This window comes from Sciurus vulgaris (genome assembly GCF_902686455.1).
Source record: "Sciurus vulgaris genome assembly, chromosome: 14".
Lineage (NCBI taxonomy): Eukaryota > Metazoa > Chordata > Mammalia > Rodentia > Sciuridae > Sciurus > Sciurus vulgaris.
In genome coordinates this window covers 46,188,322-46,211,283 of record NC_136475.1, presented here as the reverse complement: position 1 = coordinate 46,211,283, position 22,962 = coordinate 46,188,322, and the positions used below count along the sequence as shown (strand labels likewise).

Sequence of the window (22,962 nt, the reverse complement as noted above, 5' to 3'; positions counted from 1 at the left end):
GTTAACTTCTATATTTGGCTTTCCAAGAAATCAGGACCAGAGAGAGAATAGTAAAATTTCCCAAATAGGCCCAGTTTTAACTGGCATGGTAATACAGTTCTACCTGCCTTAATTCTTACATAAGTGTGACCTGATGCCAATTAATCAGTTATTTTTCTATTATTCTGTTTTCCTGTTTCCACCTTAGAAAAAAGTAAGGTTGAACTGACTCATCTTTGGTTTTGGGTTGTTTTGTATTGTTTTGTTTTTCTGTTTGTTTGCTTCTTTCTTCAGCCTTTTCCTGTATTTTAAAACCAATCTCCTCTGTTCTGCTGTGTGAGAAACAGAAATTCCAATAAGTCCATTTTCAGAATATAGTGTTTAGCCTTAATTGGGATGTAAGATCCAATCACAGCCATTTTGAGCTCCCCAACCTGTATCCAATCATAGACATTTCAACTATAGCTCTTCCCTTTGCCCACTTCAATTTTAAAATTTGCCAATTGCTTAGGTTGTAACCCTGAGCTCCTCTTATCAGAACAAGAGGCAGTGCTACATTAGGAATAAAAATGGGTGGGCTGCCTGCCCAAGCGTGCTTGCCTGCCAGACTTTGTTTGGTAACATGTATTCTGCAGAAGTAAAGTTTGCCGTGCTGAGCTACTTCCAGGCATGCGTTTGATTCCTTGCAGCACCTCGCTATTTCTAACTACTGGAACACTTCTATTATATGAAGTGTTAGTCCATTCTTTAAAAAAACAAAGTCAATAATGATGTCTAAATTGATGTAATTTTGTCCTTTGACAGATATAAGGTAGAGAGATTTTCCTTAATATTAGTTAGTGATCGGGGACAGACAGACAAGAGTGGTAGGAACACGAGGTTAATATAATTCTACAAACTGGGCCCACTGTGCTGACTCCCACCTGCTCTCTTTTCTAAAAAGAATTTACCTGCAGCCCTGCCTGGCTCAAGTTCACAGGCTATGTTACATCCTTTACCTGAAGAACAGCAGTCTTGAGATGCCAATAAGAACACAAGTTACCCTAAATGGGGAGACTTTTGGTACCCTTACACAGACCAGATCTCAGAGCTCAGGGATATAAGAATAATTCCCCCTAACCATAAAATTAGTTAAGAACAGGTTCCAATTAGAGTCAGTTAGCATAGGCCGAAGCAACCTAGAGTTGTCAAGGCAGTGGGAACCCTGCTGTCAGTCAAAAATCAGGAGATGGAACTGGGTGAGATTCTCTGGAAACTGCTATACAACTGCTATAAAACCCCAAAAACTGGAGGGCAGGAGAGGCATGCACTCCCTGTCCTCTCTGAGAGAATCCACTCTTTCCCTTAAGTGTTCCCTTTTCCCATGTAATAAATGCATGCCTGCTATTCTGAGCCACGTGTCTGAAATCTTTCTGACCTGGTCTCAAGAATGGGGGTTTGAGCCTTCATGCTGTCTCAGTTTCATGAAAGGCCCCTGCCCTATAACAATAAAACAAAACTGCCTTAAATATCTCCACTTGGATATCGAATTGACATTTAAAATTGAACACGTCCAAAATAAAACTCCTGTGACTGCTCGTTTCTTTCCATTATGGTTCTATCCTGATTTTCCTTTTCTTAGTAATTACATTATTATTCCCTTAGTTTCTGAGGCTTAAAATTTAGGACTCATTCTTGGTTAGTCTTTCTCCCACTCTGTCCTGAACCCCTACTAATAATGCACTTGCCCTCCAAATTCTCCACCAGCAGATTAATTATCCACCTAAAGCATGAGTAAATGTTTTTAATTAAGATCATATATCTCTCCTGTATAAAAGCTAATTCTAAAATCTTCCCAAACCACAAAATCAGAAGGAAATTATTTACAGATTGATGATATAAACACCAGAACCTTCTTATAAGGAATTTTAAAAGCAGCTATTATTAAATGTTGTTTGGAGGGACTACAAAAAATTAGATAAGTGAAAGAAAGCAGAATTAAGGAAAAACAGGAAATGAAAGAATTACTAACAGATGATAAACCAAAAGCAAATCCAAGAGCAAAAACAACACTTAAAACTAAAGATAAGTGAAGAAATAAACACAAACAACAAATAAATTTAAAACAGCCTATGACTTTCCCCAGGACAGCCAAAAAAGTAAAAAATAGGGCTAGGGTTGTGGTTCAGTGGCAGAGTGCTTGCCTAGCACATGTGAGGCACTGGGTTCAATTCTCAGCACCACATAAAAGAATAAATAGACAATGCATCCATCAACAACTAAAAATATTTTTTTAATAAAAAAATACACTAATACACAAGAACCCATTTTACAAATAAACATCAAGTTAGAAAACAATCAAAGAAAAGATTCCATTTATGGCATGAAATGTTACTTTTTCTTATTGGGGCTGTACTGATATAGTATTGATAGCCTTATGATACTGATTCTGATGATTCAAGAACAGTTTTACTTATTAAGAATTCACAGGAATAAACATTAAAATACTTTAAATGTGTATTCCGCATGAAGTAAAACTTTTAAAAAAGAACACGAAGATTTATTTTGTGTAAATATGACAAGTACTATTATTATACAGGCAAATCAGTAACATAAGGATATCAATACTACATCAATACAACCCCAATAAAAAAATTAACAATTTTAATATTTGTGAAAGAACCAAATGAATCAAAGTTCATTTAGAAAAATAATAACTAGGAAAATTCTGAAAAGGAGTAATAATGAAGATGGACCACCACTACAAGTTATTTACAACTCTAAATTTACATGATTAAGATATGATGGTGATGAGTGAATAAACAAAATGCATATGGCAGTTCAGAATATGAAGGAGTTATTTCTAATCAGTGGATAAAAATAAATTAACCAATTAATAGGGTACCTGGATATCGACTTGAGTTATCTCATTTCTTTCCTTTCACCTAAATAATTTTTTTATAGAAAAACAAATGTAAAAATGAAATCATGACAGCATGACAAGGTACTACGAATATTTACAGTACAGTACAAAACTTAGTATCTATAAAAAGATCAGTAACTTGAACCAAATGAAAGAATTCTACTAGAAAATAAGTAAAACAAAAAGTGCAAAATGAAAAGACAAACAAAAAGAACTTGCAAACTCATATTTCAAAGGAATCATTTCCTTTACATAAAAATTCTTTAGCAAGCTGGGATGTAGCTCAGTGGCAGAGCTCCACGCCAACCCCCATGCCCCCAAAAAACTTCAGCAATAAAGAGCAAAGCAGGAGCCCACAAGTAACATCAATACAATCAATATATAGTCAACTGATTTTCAACAACAGTGCTAAATTTAAGAACATCCATTATATAAAGGACAGTCTTCAATAGACAGTGCTGGGCAAATTAGATATCCACCCTAGAAGAACAAAACTAAACCCTTAACTTTCACAAGTTACCAAAATCAACTCAGAATGGATTAATGACTTAACTATAAGACCTGAAACTAAAACTAGAAGAAAATATAAGGGAAACTCTTCAAGATGTAAAATGGGTAAGGTAGGGGAAAGGTTGATGAATAAAAACAAAGTTATTGTTTGGTTTGAGGAATAACTTCTGGTGTTCTATGGAATAACAGGGTGAATATCATTAACAACAATGCACTTGAATTTAAATGTATTCACCATAAAGGAAAGATAAAATTGGATAAAAATGGATATGCTAATTATCCTAAATTAAGTACTCCCAATGCATACATGAATCAAAACACCATAATGTATTTCATAAATATTTACAAGCATTGTGTCAATAAAAAGTTATTGGGAAAAAACTTAGTACCAGAGGGAAAAAATGGGTAGAATTTAGTGGATTTTGGAAAGTAGCACAGATTTAAAACAGATTAAGACTGTCACCTTAAATTTAACATAAGAATCCTTAGTCTGTGCCCATGAGGATATGAAATTCTGTTGGTTACGGTTTTTAACACAATCAGAAACATCAAGATAACAACTCTCCAACTAATTCCCTCCATGCAGGAAATGAGGAAGTGCCAACAGAAAGGTGAACAACTTTAAAGACATAGCTAGGCACAGTGGTGCAGTGTATAAATCACTACTTATTAGTTCCACTGTGTAAGATAAGACACTCACAATTTAAACCATTAATTCAAAATATTTAGTATTACAGAAACCAACTCATTAGAGACTTTTTTTGTCATACTGGCATTAAACCCAAAGGCACTCTACCACTGAGCTACATTATATCCCCAGGATTTTTTAAAAATTTGACAAAGGGCAGAAGATCTCAAGTACAAGATCGTCTTTTAATATATAGTAATAGGAATTTAAATTAGCTTTTACATTCTAAAAACAAACCTAAGTTTTACATTTCCAGGGTTCAACTTATTTAAAGTTCACTTTTCCTGCTAACAATTAAATTCTTCATGCTTGGATGTTTAAAAACATTTAACATATCCACATATGGTCAACAACCAAGTGTTGACCAGATTTTAAACAGACATTTGAATATTTTAATACACACCTGTCCTTCCCTTGAAAATTTAAAGGGTGGTTTGTGTTTAATAACACTTGTTGCAAGCCTTAGGAGTCCTGTAAGCCCATCATCTTCTATATTACCATCTTGATGATCAAGGATCTCCCTACTACAAAAAACAAGAACATAAGCAAATCAAGATAGTTTGCCTAATTATACCTTTCATCTATTCTCAATAATGTAACTGTCAATGTCACAAAAAATCTTACCTTCGAATACAGTCAGCCAAATGTCTTGCCAAAGCATCTAAGTCGAGCAGTGTTGTCTTAATACAAAAAGAGAAAACAAAATTCAGATACAGATTTCTATGTTTAGTAATATATACAGTACTAAAACAAAACAAAAATCACTTCCTTATAGTAAATAGTTTGGTTCTCCCAAATTTATTAATTAAGTTATAAACATAGTATACCTCTCTTATGCATGCCAAAAAAATTAGTTTTCACTGTAGCATCAAGAGTCTTAAAAAAAAAGAATCAAATGAATGTATGGCATTAATTATGATAGTCACATAAACCCTACTGATATGATACTACAGACAGCTGTTTTATTAACAACTTTACTGACATGTTATTTGTAGGTTTTTTTTAACACAACCTTTACACTTGTCTTTAATAAACTAAATCCTATAGTTAATTTTAAAAGGCTTTAGTTTTCATTATAACTGAGGAACAAAATCAAAACAGACTTCAACAAATAGAATTTAATTCAAGAGTATATCAAAAAAGCTAGCTATTTAAGAAGGAAAATAATTTCTGCAAGAATGATATGGCAAATTTGCTTTTGAAAATTACTTGTTTGAATGGAAATGTCATTTTAATCTAGTAAAAGAAAATTAGTGAATAAGCCAAAATTGACAGTTTTTGTTACCTTAAAATAACATCAATTTTAATTACAATGTTATTTTACATATGCAAGACTCCAAACCTATGCACTGTTAAAGAAAGTTGTATGTTTACTTTAAAATCTAAAATCTACACTTTCATTTCCAAATGAGGTTTTTTTTTATTGTAAACAAATGGGATATCATAAATTTACATAGGGTAATGCTGTTTGATACATTCTGTTATTTTTTCCCTTCCCCCCACTCCTCCCACCCCTCTTTTCCCTCTATACAGTCCTTCCTTCTTCCATTCTTGCCCCCCACAAATGAGGTTTTACAACCACATTCTTACTCAGAAAGGACAGAAAACTACTGACAGGTATCAGATAAAAATTTTTCAGTAAAGATCAAAGTAAACATAAGAAGGTATCAGAGCAAAACAGAAAGGTTCAAATATAGTAAAAAAAAATTTATGACAGTATCAAGTACTTATAACAATATAAATTAATAAAATTGCCCTTGATTACAAAGACTAACAAAATCATCAACATTCTTGTACATAATCCATATCTATTGACACGTTAATATATAATTTTCTGAACATACCTGACTAGCATCCTTTATATGTATGTTGTCAACTAATTTGCATAACAACCAAAAATACTCTTTACATCCAGGTTTTAACATTGGTTCTTCCTCATAATCATCTATCTATTAAAAAAAATTATACTTGGTGAAAACATATTAAAAATAGCTTAAAATTATAATACATTTAAGAAACTACAGATTTGTGAAACAAATTAAATCCCAATGCAAATTCAACTGTTAAAAAAATCTAACAAAAAATGAGAAGTACACTCCTACTTTCTGTAAAATCAGAATAATCAGGAAAAATCTGAAAACTACAAGGCATGGTGGCACAAACCTGAAATTCTAGCATCTAGGGAGGCTAAGGGACAAGAACTACAAGTTCAAGGCTAGCCTCAGCAGCTTAATGAGATACTATTTCAAAATCAAACCTCCTCAGGGCTGGGATGTTTAACTCAGGGTTAAAAAAAAAAAAAAAAAAAAAAAATTAAAATAACTAGGTACCTGAAATGTCTAAGATCAAAACATTTCAGAAAAACAGTCTCAAATTACTTACACCTGGAAAACAGGAAATAATGTATATCCTACAACACATTCCATTTCTGAGATAACTAAAAATCTTACATTAATGGCCTCTGGGTTTATTAGGTGGTAGAAACTTTTACAAGGCTAGAATATACACTGAGGCAAAAAAGTAAATTGAAAATTCAGAATACCCTAAGGATAAAAAAAAGTGTGAATGAATAAAGAAGGAAGTTACTTTTGTGACATTTCTATCATTTAACTTATCAATAAAAGGATCAGAACTTAGTAAGAATGTGACAACCCATGAGAGAATCCAAAGAGCTAAAATTCAAATGCAGTCTCTTACAAGTTGTAGCATGGAAACAATGTGTCAGAATGCTGTCACTTTAAGTACAGTATCACTACCATCCTCCAGGTAAAAACCACATGCAGAAACCGCAGACAATACAATAGTATTGTACAACAAATAAATAGTACAATAAACTTTGGGCAAAGGAAATTACAGAAATAGAAATCTCCCCTGAACACGATAAAATCTTACCCTGATAGGTTTGAGTGCTTGTGCATCAGGAAGAAATTTTAACAATGTTGAGGCAGCCAAGAGCAGAAAAGAACGATGGATTGAATCTCCTCCATCTAAGCCTGACAGAGATAACTTATACAAACCATTGCAAGATTCATGACGAACTGCAGTCTGAACAAAAAAGCCAAGTTTCAGATACAGTCTGAGTTACTTTTGTTAAAAAACTAATGTTAACGTTAGCAGAAATAACTCTAGATCTCTTGTTTAATAATGTGTTTCAAATATAATATTTTGATCACACACGTGTGCATATAATTAACATGATAAAATATAAGTATCCCCAAGTAATCTGTAATTTAAAAAAAAATACACTTTTTTCTTAGAAATTCCTAAGTATGGCCATAAAACCAGAAAACCAAATAAGAATAATGACAACAAACAGAAAAGGGGATTAAGGCCAGGATATTCATAACCGAGTTATTTACCTTGTAAATAAGTAACAATACAACATTTTTGAAACTAGAAACAACTTGGAAAATACTTAAATCAGAACATTTCCCAGATCACAAGGGGATGGCCAAATGTCACAATAGATACCTAAGACAGAGCCAGAACAAGAATATATATGACTTTCAAACAATAGCTAACAGTAATAGTAGATGCCAACTAAAAAATATGTAACTTGGGCTGAGGTTGTGGCTTAGTGCTTGCCTAATATGTTTGAGGCACTGGGTTCAATCCTCAGCACCACATAAAAATTTAAAAATTAAATTCACTGTGTCTATCTACAACTAAAAAAATTTTTTTATAAAAACTACAGCTCTTATTTTTATAAAAATATATGTAACTCTGTGGTTAAGTTTATTAGTAAGAATATATTTCTATAATTTCAGGTCTCCATGTCAACATAATAAAAATATATTTAGTTTATTGACTTTTAGTTTCTCTTACCTCTATTAAATATAAAAGGCAATCAAGTTTTCTAAAACATGAATTACCAAAATAAATGTTCAAGTTCTTCCCACCTCTTGGAAAAGGCAATTTTAAAAAAGTCCAAGCAAAATAATCACGCAACAAACAAATATTTCAAAAAGACAAATATGGTCAGATGCAGGGGAGCACACTTATAATCACAGCAATTCAGGAGGCTGAGGCAGGAAGACTGCAAGTTGAAAGACAACCTCAGCACTGAGTGAGGAACTAAGCAACATAGCAAGACTCTGTCTTGAAATAACATATAAAGGCTGGGGATATAGCTCAGTGGTAAAGCACCCCTAGATTTAATTATCGCCATTAAAAAAAAAAAGTATAGATACTACAAATATATAATATTCACCCGTGTTAAGTGAAGTGCATTGTTCAAAACATTCTATACCATACAGGATTAAACAGATAATGTGATATAGTTATGTAATCATGCACACTGTTTCCAATAGCTCTTTTTAAATCATCAATTGTAAAAATAGGAAAACATGTGAACAGTATTCTCCAATCTTTTTATCTTACCTCAGGAATGAGGAGGGTCAATTTCTTCAGCCAATCTTGTAAATGATCACTATCAGCAAGGCTAGATTTCACTAAAGAACAGCAATGAGCCCAACTCACCAAGAGCCACATTGAATAATGTGAAACTAAAAAAAGGAAAAAATTATGACTACAAAGCTTTATGATACAACAAAGACACATACTATTTTTAAAGATAAAAGCAATTTTATACCTGTTATTAACATCTTTATTTATTAAAAGTTAACTTTGAGAAACCCTTACCTTCATGCCTAGACCTGTGATCAGACTGGGCTTTCAAAACTCTGTAAAGTAAAAACACATCGCCACCACTAATTAAACTCAACAATGAATTAAAAGTGACGTATTATATGTCCTTTAAAGTCTGTAATAATCCCCCCCAAATAGAATAAATTCTAAAAGAATTATGTATTTTTCCATGATTATTAAAAATAATGACCCGACTCCTCAGTTTATACCCAAAGGACTTAATATCAGTGTACTACAGTGATGTAGCCACATCAATATTCATAGCAGCTCAACTCACAATAGCTAGATTGTGGAACCAACCTAGATGCCCTTCAATTGACGAATGGATAAAGAAACTGTGGTATATATACACAATGGAATATTACTCAGCCATAAAGAAGAATAAAATTATGGCAGTTGCTGGTAAATGGATGAAGCTGGAAAACATCATGCTAAGTGAAATAGGCCAAGCCCAGAAAACCAAAGGCTGAATGTTTTCTCTGATAAGTGCGTGACAATATATAACAATGGGGGATGGTGGGGGGAAGACAAGAATGAAGGAACTTTGGATGGTATAGAGGAAAAAGGGGTGGGAGGGGGTGGGGATGGAAAAACAGTAGAATGAAACAGTGTTATCCTATATATACGTATGATTACATAAATGGCATGAATATACATTGTGTACAACCACAGGAATGAAAAGCTGTACCCCATTTGTGTAATGAATCAAAATGTGTCTATAAACATAAAAAATATTTTAATAAAAAATTAAAATAAATAAATGAATAAAAGGGAGAAAGCTTTTCCTCACAAAGGTGTCAATTAATAAACACAAAAGTAACAGAAAAAAAAACAACATTGCATCAATATTTAAATTAGGTAGATTTAAGAAAATTAGTAAAAGCTAAAACCAAGAAATGAAAATTTCACAAGCAAGAAATTTATAGTTTCAAATATTTTCTCACAGACTGATTTTTAACAAAAGAAAAAAATGCAATTATACTCAATTATAGTTGAGTAACCTGAAGATTAATTGATCAAAATTAGTATCATTGATAATGGGGAAAATAAACATTCTGATGTACTGGGACACAATATTACCTTAAAGGAGTTTTCTATTATGAATGTGTAATCATGAGAAACGATCAAGAAACCCAAACTGAAAATGATCTATTAAAAAAATGTCTCGGCCCAGCATGGTGCCACATGTCTGGGATACCAGTAGCTCCAGAGGATGAGGCAGGAAGAAGTTCAAAGCCAGCCTCAGCAACTTAGTGAGGCCCTAACAACTTGGATGCCCTGTGTCAACAAATTTTTTAAAAAAGGGCTGAAGATGTAGTTTGAGTGGTTAAGCACTCCTAGGTTCAAATCCCTTCTGGTACCAAAAAAAAAAGTCTGTACTGTTCATACTGTTCATCAGAGAAGGGTTAAGAAAGGATTTGATTAAATAAAAAGGAAGAAATATGACAACTAAAGGTAATACATGATCCTGGACCAAAAAAGTATTTATGTGTAAACTTAGTCATGATGTCTGCAACTTACTCTCAAAAGATTCAGAAAACTATGAAAACATGAAGGACCTATTTATGAATGCATAACTCCTCACAAAATGTTGACAACTTATGCCAATCTATGTGACAGGTAACAGACCATTATAAAACCCTTTAGTTTTAAATTTTCTGAAATGGAGTTTTTATACACTGTATTCTTATTACAAATACATATATATATATATATAATTTATGAAAAATGCATACCTAGGTGCCAGATTATCATATGTATAAGCAACAGACATAAGTCGCTGAATCAAACTGGTTCCTTGGACAAGAACAAGAAACACCTTCAAAACAAAAACATTTGAAATCAATCTTTAAATATGGTAAGACAAAAGAGCATATTCACAACCCAAGATTTCAAATTACTTTGATATTTACCTATGGCAAAACAAAGATTATCCATAGAATTATTTGAAAACTACCATAAAACTATCAAACATTAGAAAACCAAAATTTTATAACCAAACTTAAGAGCAATAACTGCAAAATGAACATACTGAAAATTTAGAAACAGGAGGCAAAAATATTCTTTACATTTAATCCATAGATTTTGCAATGTCACAGAACAGGGTAAAAAGAAAAAAAAATAGTATGTAATTAAAATGTTAGTGGGTCTTGCAGTGAGGGTAGCGCAGAGTTAAGTGAAGAATTAAACATTTTTTTTTTATCTTTAAGAATAAGAAAATACATATAAAAATTCAAGCAGTGCCAGATTCCTCAACTGTCCTGAAATAAATATTTTTAAAAAGCAACATAATACACTATGGATAGATTCAAAATCCTGAGGGTCAACATTTACTTTATTAACTTTCAAAGTACAAGATCCTGATAAATACTTAATTTCTAAATTCTTGCTATTTACCCATTTATTGGGAAAAACTAGTTCACTAATTTAACAAAGAAATACAAAATCCCTGCTGCAGGTCAGAACTCATTCTGGGAACTTTTTTAGTTCAGTTGCGTACTCCACTGCAGACAGCACTGAAACATCAGTACATGCAAAGTGCTAAACCAGCCAAAGAAGGGGAGAATAATTAAACGTGTTTCTGCCAGAATGAATAAAAGTTTCTACAGTCAGGCATGCCTATGATCTCAAGAACTTGGGAGACTGAGAAAGCAGGATCACAAATTGAAGGACAAATCAAAAAGTGCTGAGAGACAGTCTGAGGTTTTCTGTTTTTTTTTTTTCTCATTCCCCCGCCCTCCACCATTCCCCAAGTACTGGGGATTGAACCTGGGGGCACTCTACCACTGAGCTACATTCCTGGTTCTTCTTATATTTTTATTTTGAGACAGGGTTTTTGCTAAATTCCCAAGCTGGCCTTGAAAGTTCAGTCCTCCTATTTCAGCCTCCCAAGTCCCTAAGATTATAGGCGTAAGCCAGCATAGCTTAGTCTGAGATTTGAAAGCAACTTTCTAAAAGAACTGTAAGAAAACCACATGGAAGTATGAAATTTTTTTTAAGTTTTTTTTTTTTTTTTTTTTTTTTTTGTAGACGAACACAATACCTTTGTACTATTTATTTTTTTACGTGGTGCTGAGGATCAAACCCAGGGCCTCACACATGCTAGGCAAGTGCTCTACCACTGAGCCACAACCCCAGCCCGACAGCACATTCTTAAACGGATTAAATGTTCTTCCTTATGTCTACAGTACATCAAAATTAAATGATTTAGTCTCCAGAATACCAGAAAAAATTTTACCTATGAAGAGCTTTTATGTACATTCAAAGCTATAATTAATTTTAGCAAAGAAACTAATGCAAAGAATATATTATGCATCTTTTCTAAACTATAAAAACATACTGGTATATCTATAGAAAAAGCTATAAAAAAACAAAGATATTACTGGTAGTCACTTGAGACTTAAGGAAGGTTCAGTTGAATATTCTGATTTATTTGAAGCAAGCACACAGATGCATATATTGAAAAACAATGAAAAACTCCATCAATCTCTACATTTCAATCTAGAGTTACATATTCATATTATTCAAACCCCAAGGGGAAATTACAAACGCACATCAAACACTGCAATTATTAATTGAGGAACTGGGTACAGGGGAACCTGCCTGTAATCCCATGACTTGGGAGGCTAAGGCAGGAGGATTCCAAGTTTAAGGCCAGCCTCAGCAACTTAGTGAGACACTGAAAATAAAAATGGGTGTCATTAAGCACACCTGGGTTCAATCCCTAGTACCAAAAAAAGGAAGGAAAGAAATTAAGTGAGTTGATGGATGGAAAGGATCATAGCCAATTTAAATATTTATATTATAATCTGAAAAGTTTATCCTTGAAAAACCCATTACTGAAAATTATAAGAAAGGTTATTTTTGGTTTATTTTGTGTGGTGCTGAGAACTGAACCCAGGGCCTTGTGCATGTGAGGCAAGCACTCTACCAACTGAGCTATATCCCAAGTCCGAAAAGTTACTATTAAGTAATAGTTTGCAACATATAAAACTGTGGGATAAATCAGATTACACTGTACTTCCCATGCTTAATTTTGATATAAATTATCTATAATACTTGCAGAGATCATTCTCCTGCTTAATCACTAAAATTGCAAAAGGGAAACATGCTTCAGGTTTCTATTTACACCAGTAATTTACAAACCTTATGTTCATCACCATATTCATCTATCTGTAACAATTCATTACTTTTATGTTTCTTGGAAAGGTATAAAGTGAGGCACTATTATCAAAAGACACAGAATGAGAAAAGAGATATTAGTAAAAATTAATCTTCAATTCTCCTCCACTTCCTAGTTCATTGATAGAGATGATGGAAAGGTGAATATTTGATTAGATGAACAAAATCAACAGTCAAAAAGAACTGCTAGATATGCTGATTATTACACTATTTTCTCTTTGCTCAAAATTCACTTCTTGCAGCTGGGATTGTGGTTCAGTGATAAGAGTGCTTGCCTAGCACATGTGAGGCACTGGGTTCAATTCTCAGCACCACATATAAAAATAAATAAATGAAAAAGGCATTGTGTCCATCTATGACTATAAAATGTTTTTAAAAATTTACCTCCTACATACTTTCTCTACAATATTCACATATTTACATAATTTTCTCTATAACACTAGGGGTAGTATATCAGAAACCAAACTCTTCCTTTTCCAGCTGGCTTCTTATTAGGTCCTGCCAACCTGGGGAACTAGACAGAATGCTTCCTGGTTTTTTTCCTGTCAGCATTGTTTCCAAAGTATTTTATCTAGAAGAGGCAGCCAGTTTCAGGCACTCCTGTAATCAGCTTTTTATTCAGTCTCCTCTGAGAATTCAGCAGACACTTTCTTATCTTGAGTTCTGGGGTGGTGAATGGCTCCTCACCATTCTCTTTTCTGCTTTTAAGCAATCCAACATGAACATGTAAAATCAACTTCTTCCTTTAAATTTCTAAAGCTGAAATACCTAGTTTGGGTTCTGTTTTTCTGAATGGAGCCTAATACACTTAGTATATAAATTACTGACCTCAAATAATGAACAAAGGCCAGTAGTTAGGTAACACTAAAATAGCACACCATGCTTACATTTTGGAAGATGAATTGAAAAGAATTATTAATTCATCATTACTACCACTTTGAAACCATGGTATCACTTCAGTTCTAAGGTCGTAGTATCAGTTAGCAAGGATAAGATTTCTTAGGCTAATATATATTTCTTTGCTTTGTAAAAACAAAAATACACCCTCTCAAAAACATGTTAGATTTCATGATCTACAATTTACTCTTAACTTCTATACTTTACCTCTGTCAATCGTGGTATATGAAGGCCCTTGGCATGATCACCAGCAGCCTTCCTTGATTTGCCAGGCCAGGTTCTTTTCCTCTGGCTTTCTGCTATACCAGACCAGGCAAAGACATCATGATAAGCTAAATCCAAATCGGAGGGATCTACTGCAAACTGGCATATTAACTTCAGCAAACAAGCAAGACAGTCTAGTTGCCACTGTGGATGAGAAAAAAATGTTATTTCCGTATTTTCATTAATATAACATGACCAGAATACAATTTTGAAATTTTTAAAAGACCAGGAAATAAAAATTAGTATAGCTAGTACTTAATATACTATAGAAATCTTTGTGCTCAAATATTATGGAAATCATCCAATCATACAAAAATGAAAACAGGAAAATATACAAAGTTTATTTAAAAGAAATGGGAATGACATTCATTTCTTTCATGAAATTATCATAAAAATGTATACGATAGACTTTGGGGAAGATACACAGTTTAGAATGTAATATGATTTTTTAAAAAATTATTTAAAATACAAAGATATATTTTATTCATCAGTATTTTGAGATAAATATTGTGCAATTTTACCACAAAAGTCTTAATATTTTGAAACCAAAGAAATTCTCAATAATTCAGAAAAACAATTCAACTGAAAATCCAGTACTTTCTATGTATACACTTAAAATAAAAAGCCAGGCACATTGGCACGTGCCTGTAATCCCAGTGACTTGGGATGTTGAGGCAGAAGAACTGCAAGGTAGATGTCAACCTCAGTAACTTAGCAAGGAACTAAACAACTTAGACCCTGTTTGGGGAGGAGGAGTGGTGGCAGAGTTGGAAAGATCGATGTAGCTCAATGGGAAAGCATCCCTGTAGTATTGAATTCATAGTGCTAAATAAATACATAAAATCAAAGAACTATCTCTTTAGTAAAATATTAAGTATTTGGTATGAAAAATAAATTTACATCTGAGTTCATGATCTTAACTCAAAGTTTCTTTAAATACATTAATTAAAATATCACATATATAAGATGTCAAGTTTCAGTGCTTACACTACAAAAATCTTTAGCCTCCTATTCTCCTGATAACAATATTCCTATATCCATATATCAGGAAACAGTATTCTTCCTTTGATATTACTAAATTTTGAGAAGGGTATCAAGTTAATTGGGAGAAGAAGAAATGTCTTTTTAGCAAACAGTGCTAGAAAAACTGGATATCCACATGAAGGAGAAAAAACCTCTCAACCTTACTTTATATATACACAAAAAGCTCAGAATACATAAAAGATAAATTAAAATTAAAGGACCTATAAGACACATAGAAGAAAACAAGGAGAAAAATCTTTTTGACCTTGGAACAAATATTTCTTAGACTTAATGGAAATTTCATTAAAAATAAAAACTTCTCTCTTAAAAGAATATTGTCAGTATAAGGAAAAAGTCCTAGACTATAAACATTCCCTACACATACATCTGAGAAAAGACTTGTCCAAACTGGTAAACAATGGGGTTGGAGGGGGTGGTATCTTAACACTCTATATTAAGACAAAACAAATCAAAAACACAAAAAGAAGAGACAATTCCCTAAAAAAAGTCACATGGTAAATAAGCAGTGGCAAAGATGCTAAACATTAGTGATAACAATCAGAGGAGGATAAAGCAAAAGCACTAAAAATAATGGCACACATACAGAAACAGAAGAATGGCTTAAGAAAATATTTTTCTTTTTCTGGCAGTGTTGGAGATCAAAAACAGGGCCTCGTGTATGCTAGGCAGGTGCTCTACCACTGGGCTATACCCTCAGTCTGCAATTGACTCAAATTTTAAACACTTGAACACACTAACTCAGGGTAAAGAGATAGAACAAATAAAATTCTTATATTTTGCATAATATAATTGCTTTCAAAAACAGTTTTTTAGCTTCCTGTAAAATTTATTACAGTTACCACATTACATAGTAATTTCATATCTGGCATTTACCAAAAACAAAAACACATATAAACAAAGACTTATTTACAAATGTTTATAGCAATTTTATTCATAATAGCCCCAAAATGGAAACAACTCAATGCCCATTAATAGATGAGTAGATAACGAACTGTTACATTTATACGATAAATATATTACTCAAAAATAAAATAGTAAGACTACCAATATACATTCAATCTCAAAATACATGTTAAAAAAAGGAAAAAATAATAGTATATATAGTATTGTTCCAATTATATATTCTATAATACGAAAACCTAATTTAGAGTAACACAAAGCAGATCAATAGTTGCCTAGGGCTGTTTAGTTGGGAGAGGGGGTATAAAATTTACTGCAAAACATCAGGATAAAACTTCTGAGAAAATGAAAATGTTCTTTATCTTAATTATGCTGGAGTATAACCACATGTTACATACAACAATTCATTTAAAATGAACCTATGATCTAAATGTGAGAGAGAAAACTAGTAAACTCAGAAGAAAACAGTTATCAGTCAAAAAAGGATATTTGACTTCAAAATTAGAAACTTTTATATATCACAGGGCAAGAAAGGGAAAAAAGAATAATACATACACTGGTAGAATATATATGTAAATCATGTCTGCTAAGGAGTTAACATCCAAACTAAAAAACTCTTACAACTCAACAATAAAAGAACCCAATAAAACCTAGTAATGGCTGGGTATGCTGGAGCACACTTGTAATCCCTGCAGCTAGGAGGATAAAACAGGAAAACCTCAAGTTCCAGGCCAGCCTCAGCAATTTAGTAAGGTCCTAAACAACTTGGTGAGACCCTATTTCAAAATTTTAAAAAATAGGTAAAAAGGGCTGGGGATATGGCTCAGTGGATAAGTGCCTCTGGTACAAACAAAAACAACAACAAAAATGGGAATGAATTTGAAATGGAAACACCATGTTCAACAACTGATAAAACTCATCCTCCCTGGATTCAGCTATGACTGAAAAGATATTTCACCCAAAAAAATATAAACACATACACACTTGCGTGTATGCTCCTTTACTCTTATGAATGATCAATAAAAACAGTAAAACATGCTCAAGATCATTAACTTCACAAAAACGCAAATTTAAAAAAAGCACAATGAGATACAATTTATCACCGACTACGCTATCATAAAAAAAGACAGATAACAAGCATTGGCAAGGTACACCACGCCAACACATACGCTCAGAAGAACTGATACCTTTCACCTACACACATGGTCACAACAGCCAAAAAGTGGAACCATCCAAATGTCTTTTAATTGAGAAAACTGTGTTATATTTATATGAAGGAATAGATTACGTATACATGCTTTGAGGGATAAAACTGCAAAATACTACACTCAGTGAAAGAATTCAGTCACAGAAAACCACACTCTGTATAGCTTCGATTATGAAAGGTCCCAAACAGGCAAATCCATGGAGATAAAAAGTAAATTAGGTTAGTGGTTGTCTAAGGCTAAATCGTATGGGGAACATGAAAAAGAACTGCCATTGGGTATGGGGTTTCTTTCTGAGGTGAGAAAATTGTTCTGGAATTAGACTGTGGTGATGGTTGCACAATTTTATGACTATACCAATAACCATGCAACTATACATTTTAAAAAGTCAAATTTTACTGTATGCGAATTACATCTGTTATGTTACATTTCTGTTATGAGAATCAATACTTTTGTTGAATATTATAAAAAATAATGCAGCAATGTCCAAGTATTTATGAAAATTTCAAAGGCTTACTCTTAATTTCTTTATCCACCAGCAGAACAATTTTTTAAAATATTACTGCTAGAAAAGAATTATCAAAACAAAATTTAACAATGAAAAAAATGACTTAAAATTTGGAAAACAATTTGAAAAAGTAACAAAATCTTTAAGTTGATATAAAGTATGAATATATAACTTAACCTAAAGGAAAAATAATTATAAATCTGTCAAAGTTCAGAGTAATTTCACTAACAACTAACAAACACAAAGAACTTTTTATTTCATAACTAGTTTATCAAACTTTGTATTTTAAAATTTCTAGTACATGCCCATGTTCTCTTTTATTACGAAGAAGTACGTACAAAAGTTACACATTGCTAATGGAAATGGAAGTGTTTGAAATGAGATTAACTAACTAATTCAAACACTAAGTTTTTCACTTACCACAGTCCAAGATTCCTGTTCCTTAGGCTCCAAAATTCCAGAATTAAAAATTTCTAGTAACTGTTGAAGGCCTCCAGCAGCAACAAACTGTAAGCAATTGTGAGGATAACGGTAAGAGAAAAGCAGATATATAACATAATGACAACCTACTTTTTGATCCATCTTGTTAAAATGTTACAGTTTTCATTTAGAAAATTATTTTCAATACAAATACCTTCTATATAAAATAATATTCATTTTCAAGAATTTAAAAAAAACATATTCTTGTGCATGGCATGGTGGTGCATGGCTGTAATCCCAGCGACTCACGAGGCTGAGGCAGGAGAATCCCAAGTTCAAAGCCAGCCTCCACAACTTAGTGAGGCCCTACACAACTTAATCCCAGATACCAGGATGTCCTAACACAGGACTTAATGGAATAGGGGGAATTAGCGCTAAAAATAGGAGTGCCGAGGCATTACATAATTTCAATTGACATTACTGTAAATTTAAACTATGCTTTATTTTAAATAATAAACTGATTTTTAAAATAAGAATTTATAGACCCCAATTTTGTGAAAATGTAAATTTTTATCATTGTTATATCACAAAACATATGATCAAACCTTGCAACTCCAGGAATTTTTACTATTTTCCACTTGATCCTCACTTGAATCATCTGAATCTGGATAAAGGTCACTGTAACTTCCCTGTGGGGAAAGTAAAAAAATAAGAGAAGGTAGTGGTAGAAAAGTTTTTCTACAATGAAGATAATACACTCAAGAATTTTGCTCCAAAGAAAATAAAGACATTTAATGATGATATTGGAAATGCAATTACCGTTGATTCTCTCCTTATTCTTCTGTTAGGTTTTCCTAGTGCTTCAATAATTTCCAGAGCATATAAAAGCTTATGAGCACTCTTAATTTTGAGAAGTTCTTTCCAATTAAGTCCATCATTACTCTTAAATTAAAAAAAGGAAGAACATAGTCAACTTTAGTAATGGACTCCAAAAAGAAAAACTATAGAAAGACATTATATAAAAATACAAATATTACAACTACTTTGAACCATATTTACATGAAAACCAACTAAATAACTGCTACTAATAGCATACTTTAAAACACCAATTATTCAATAAGTTTTGTTCAAATAAAACCAATACAACACAAACAGCAGCATGGGAAAATTATTAATGTGAAACGATTGTTATTTTCTAGAATCAATCTGTGAAATAATGTTGTTTACACTAAAAATGTATCTTTGAAATGTTATCACTACAGTTACTGAGTCATCATTCATCATTTTCTAGAGCCCATCATTTTTACATAAAAATCATGAGACAAAAGACCTGTCATCATGCCGAAGTGCCCAAATCATAGATAACTAGTAGCATATATTAGCACATAAGCATGTTATTTTAATCATTTCACAGGAGTTCTACTGGAAATCTGGAAAAAGAAACTACTGTTACACAGTTTCTAAAACTGATCTTGAGGGGTCAGTAGTAGAGTGCCTTCCTAGCACTTTTGAGGAACTGGGTTCAATCCTCAGTACCACATAAAAATAAATAAATAATAGTAATAAACTTTAATTTAAAAATATCTTTACCAAGATATTCAACACATATCAATATGTAAATTAATGCCCCATTGGAAGATTACTACAACGGACTTATATAAGCATCCAAAATAAGCACTGATGCATTTCATTTCACCACGGTATATTTTCCCTACACATTATTCTTGTTGTCAAAAAGCAATATTAGAAACATACAGTAATTTCTTTGAAAAACAAAATCAAACCATTGATAAACTGACAAATCCATATATTCTAGAGACAATTTTAGAAAGCATCCTTATCTTGTATTTACTATGCTAAACAAATAACCTCACTAAACAAATAAAATGTTACATTTTTTTCTACTGAATGAACAAAAATTACACTCAGATTTGTTAAGGTATGAGTCAGAAAGTGATCTCATATACTGTTGGTAGAAACTAGTAACGTATCAAGTATCATCCTCAAGGGGAATAAAAAATTTTGCAGGCTTACCTGTTCATCTGAAATATTCTGGAATGCCATCAACATGTTAGGACATGTCGGAAGAAGCATCAGCAGCTCCCAGACACGCCTAGACAAATTTTCTGCATGAAGATGAAGCTCTTCACATCTTAAGCTCTATACAAATAAGAACAACTGCTTTATCAAGACAGATAATGGAAAAAAGTTTATGAACAAGTTCAACTGTTTGGCATAAAAATTAATAATAATCAAATGTGCTTATTTCAACTAATGTGAAATAATACATTTTTAACATGGTAAAGAGAATGTATTTAATGGGGCTCGGATTGTGGGCTCAGTGGTAGAGTCCTTGCCTAGACGCATGAGGCCCCGGGTTCAATCCTCAGCATCACATAAAAATAACATCGAATGTACACCTACAAGTAAAACAAAATATTAAAAAAAAAAGAAAGAAAATGTATTTAAGACACTGAAAAAATCATAAAAATCCAGGTTTTTTTTTTTAACCGATTATGAACATTTCCCCAGAATAGCCTTTCTCTAAGGTTGATCACTTTCCTTAAGAAATGTCAACCAAAAGTGAAGTCACCTCTTTCATAAGACCATTAGTAAATTTCAAAACTATCATCTATTTCATTTTTGCAGGTCAGTATCTGAAGCACAGCAAAGACTTTATGAATTAAATCTTTAAACTTCCAGTTGAGAAGAGAACATATCCTTCTGTTTCTCTTATTTTATTAATGCATATCTTATTTTACTGTCTCAGATGAGCAGACATTAAGAAGAGAAAGCAATTTTAAAGAATATTCTTTTCGCTATTATGTTTTGTTAAATCTTAGCTCAGTAAGGTGCTAAAAGTATCCTAAATGTTTCAGTAAGTTTTAAAAAATAAAAAAAAGCAAATTTTTAAAATTTCAATTAAAGTACCACCCCAGGAGACAATAAACATCAAAAGCTAAAATTCACTAGGCATTTTTATAGTATAATTTTGTTTATTATTATACTATTATTGCTCCTACTATAATAATTCTTTGGTATAATACACTCTTAGGAGATACCAAAGGAATATTCTGTAATTCAATAAAAAGCAATTTAGCTCTTTCAGTACAAGGACTTTATAAAACCAATATCTAGTTACCCCTCAGTAACTACCGGGGATTGGTTCCAGGATCCCCCCCCTGCCCCTCCATGGACACCAAAATCTGTAGATGCCCAAGTCCTTCATACAAAAAGTGTAAAACAGAATCTATGAATATCCTTCCACAATCTCTAGATTACTTAAAATACCTAAAACTGTAAATACTATATTAACAGTTGCTATACTGTATTATTTAAGGAACAATGACAAGGAAAATAATCTTCATATTCAGAACAAAATCTTTTTTATTCCCCCAAATATTTTCATTCCTCAAATATTTTCATTTCTTACAAAAGGAAAACAAATGTAAGAAAAACAAATGCAGGGCTGGGATTGTGGCTCAGTGGCACATGTGAGACACTGGGTTCACTCCTCAGCACCATATAAAAATAAAGATATTGTGTTCATCTACAGTTAAAAATAAATTTAAAAATTTTTTAAATGTAGAATTCATGGATATGGAGGGATAACTGTACTTCAAAGGCAAGGGAATTTTACAGCTGGAGTTTCAAGGTAAACTTGCCTTTCACAATTCAACTCTGACTCAGACAAACATACCTATTTTGATCATCCCTATAAATAATACTTCATTAAAACAGAATGCCTGATCATATTAAGCACGTAAATAGGGAACAAACAAATAAATGTGTTCCTATGTTTTATTGCTGTTTTGGAGATCACTGAGAAAAGCATTTTTCCTTCAATAGAAAGATAAAACAAGTTTATGGAGCTGGGTGTGGTGGTACATGCCTGTAACTATGGCTACCTAGGACGCTGAGACTGAAGGATCTCAAGTGCAAGGACAACCTAAGCGAATCAGCAAGCCTTCTGAAAATCAGCAAGTCTTCTGAAAACAAAAAACAACAAAAAAAAAACAACAACAAAAAAAAGGGAAAAAACCAGTGTGGGGAGGGGAAGGGTGATGTACATTAGTAGTAGAGCACTTCCTAGCATGTGCAAGGTCCTGGGTTCAATTATCAGTATCACAAAAATAAGATTGTGGAAATAAAGTATGATAGAATTACCTCACTATCGTCCACTGCCACCTTTCCTGAGGGTGGTTTAAATGATGCAAGCATTTCTAGTAGATCAAAAAGAGTAGTTAGATGAGGTTCTTGTAAAAGCAAAAGCATTGGAATGTTGTCCTTCTGAGGGGGTGGTAGGCAAGACGCAGGCAGCTGAACACCTTCCCCTTTCCGTTCTCTCCGTGGTGCACCCAAAGATACAAATACCATCTACAAATAAAATAGGGGGAAAAATTACACGCATTAAGTTTTTTGTTTAATAAAACAAGTCTCAAGTATAAAGTAATTTGTTACAATTTTAACAAAATGAAAGCAATAAATTTTAGACTAAACCTTTGACTATCTTATTGACTTTACCAGTCAATAGATAATTTAAACACAAACCACAATTTAAATAAGTACCTGCATATCCTTAAAACCAAGTTCGTGAAGTGCTTTTTCATCATAATCTGTTGTTAACTCATGTCCAGATGAAATCATCCTGACTGGTCCCATGAGCCCTCCTTAAAAACAGCACAAAAGTAAAGTAAAAAAATTTATAGGTGTTAATTCATTTGCTGACAAGAATACAAATTCATTTGCTGACAAGAATACAAAGGTATAATACTTAAGTTCACTGTATGTTAACCATAAATATAACTAAAAGAAT

General features: G+C 32.6%; 1 protein-coding gene across 7 annotated transcripts in view; it reads right to left on the bottom strand.

Moving 5' to 3' along the window:
• USP34 (ubiquitin specific peptidase 34) overlaps positions 1-22,962 on the bottom strand; it is a 217,160-nt gene that overhangs the window by 74,984 nt on the left and 119,214 nt on the right. For all 7 annotated transcript variants that reach the window (XR_013758957.1, XM_079109670.1, XM_079109669.1 and 4 more), the window contains 14 exons: positions 22,716-22,816; positions 22,314-22,523; positions 20,181-20,306; positions 18,966-19,088; positions 18,752-18,835; positions 18,147-18,233; positions 14,013-14,213; positions 10,463-10,545; positions 8,721-8,761; positions 8,460-8,584; positions 6,972-7,124; positions 5,924-6,028; positions 4,704-4,759; positions 4,483-4,603 (listed from right to left, as the gene is read on the bottom strand). Coding sequence is in view for 6 of the 7 variants with exons in the window: in XM_079109670.1 (XP_078965796.1) it covers positions 4,483-4,603; positions 4,704-4,759; positions 5,924-6,028; positions 6,972-7,124; positions 8,460-8,584; positions 8,721-8,761; positions 10,463-10,545; positions 14,013-14,213; positions 18,147-18,233; positions 18,752-18,835; positions 18,966-19,088; positions 20,181-20,306; positions 22,314-22,523; positions 22,716-22,816 (1,616 nt within the window). In the remaining variant the exon portion in view is untranslated. The remainder of the gene's footprint in view (positions 1-4,482; positions 4,604-4,703; positions 4,760-5,923; positions 6,029-6,971; positions 7,125-8,459; positions 8,585-8,720; positions 8,762-10,462; positions 10,546-14,012; positions 14,214-18,146; positions 18,234-18,751; positions 18,836-18,965; positions 19,089-20,180; positions 20,307-22,313; positions 22,524-22,715; positions 22,817-22,962) is intronic.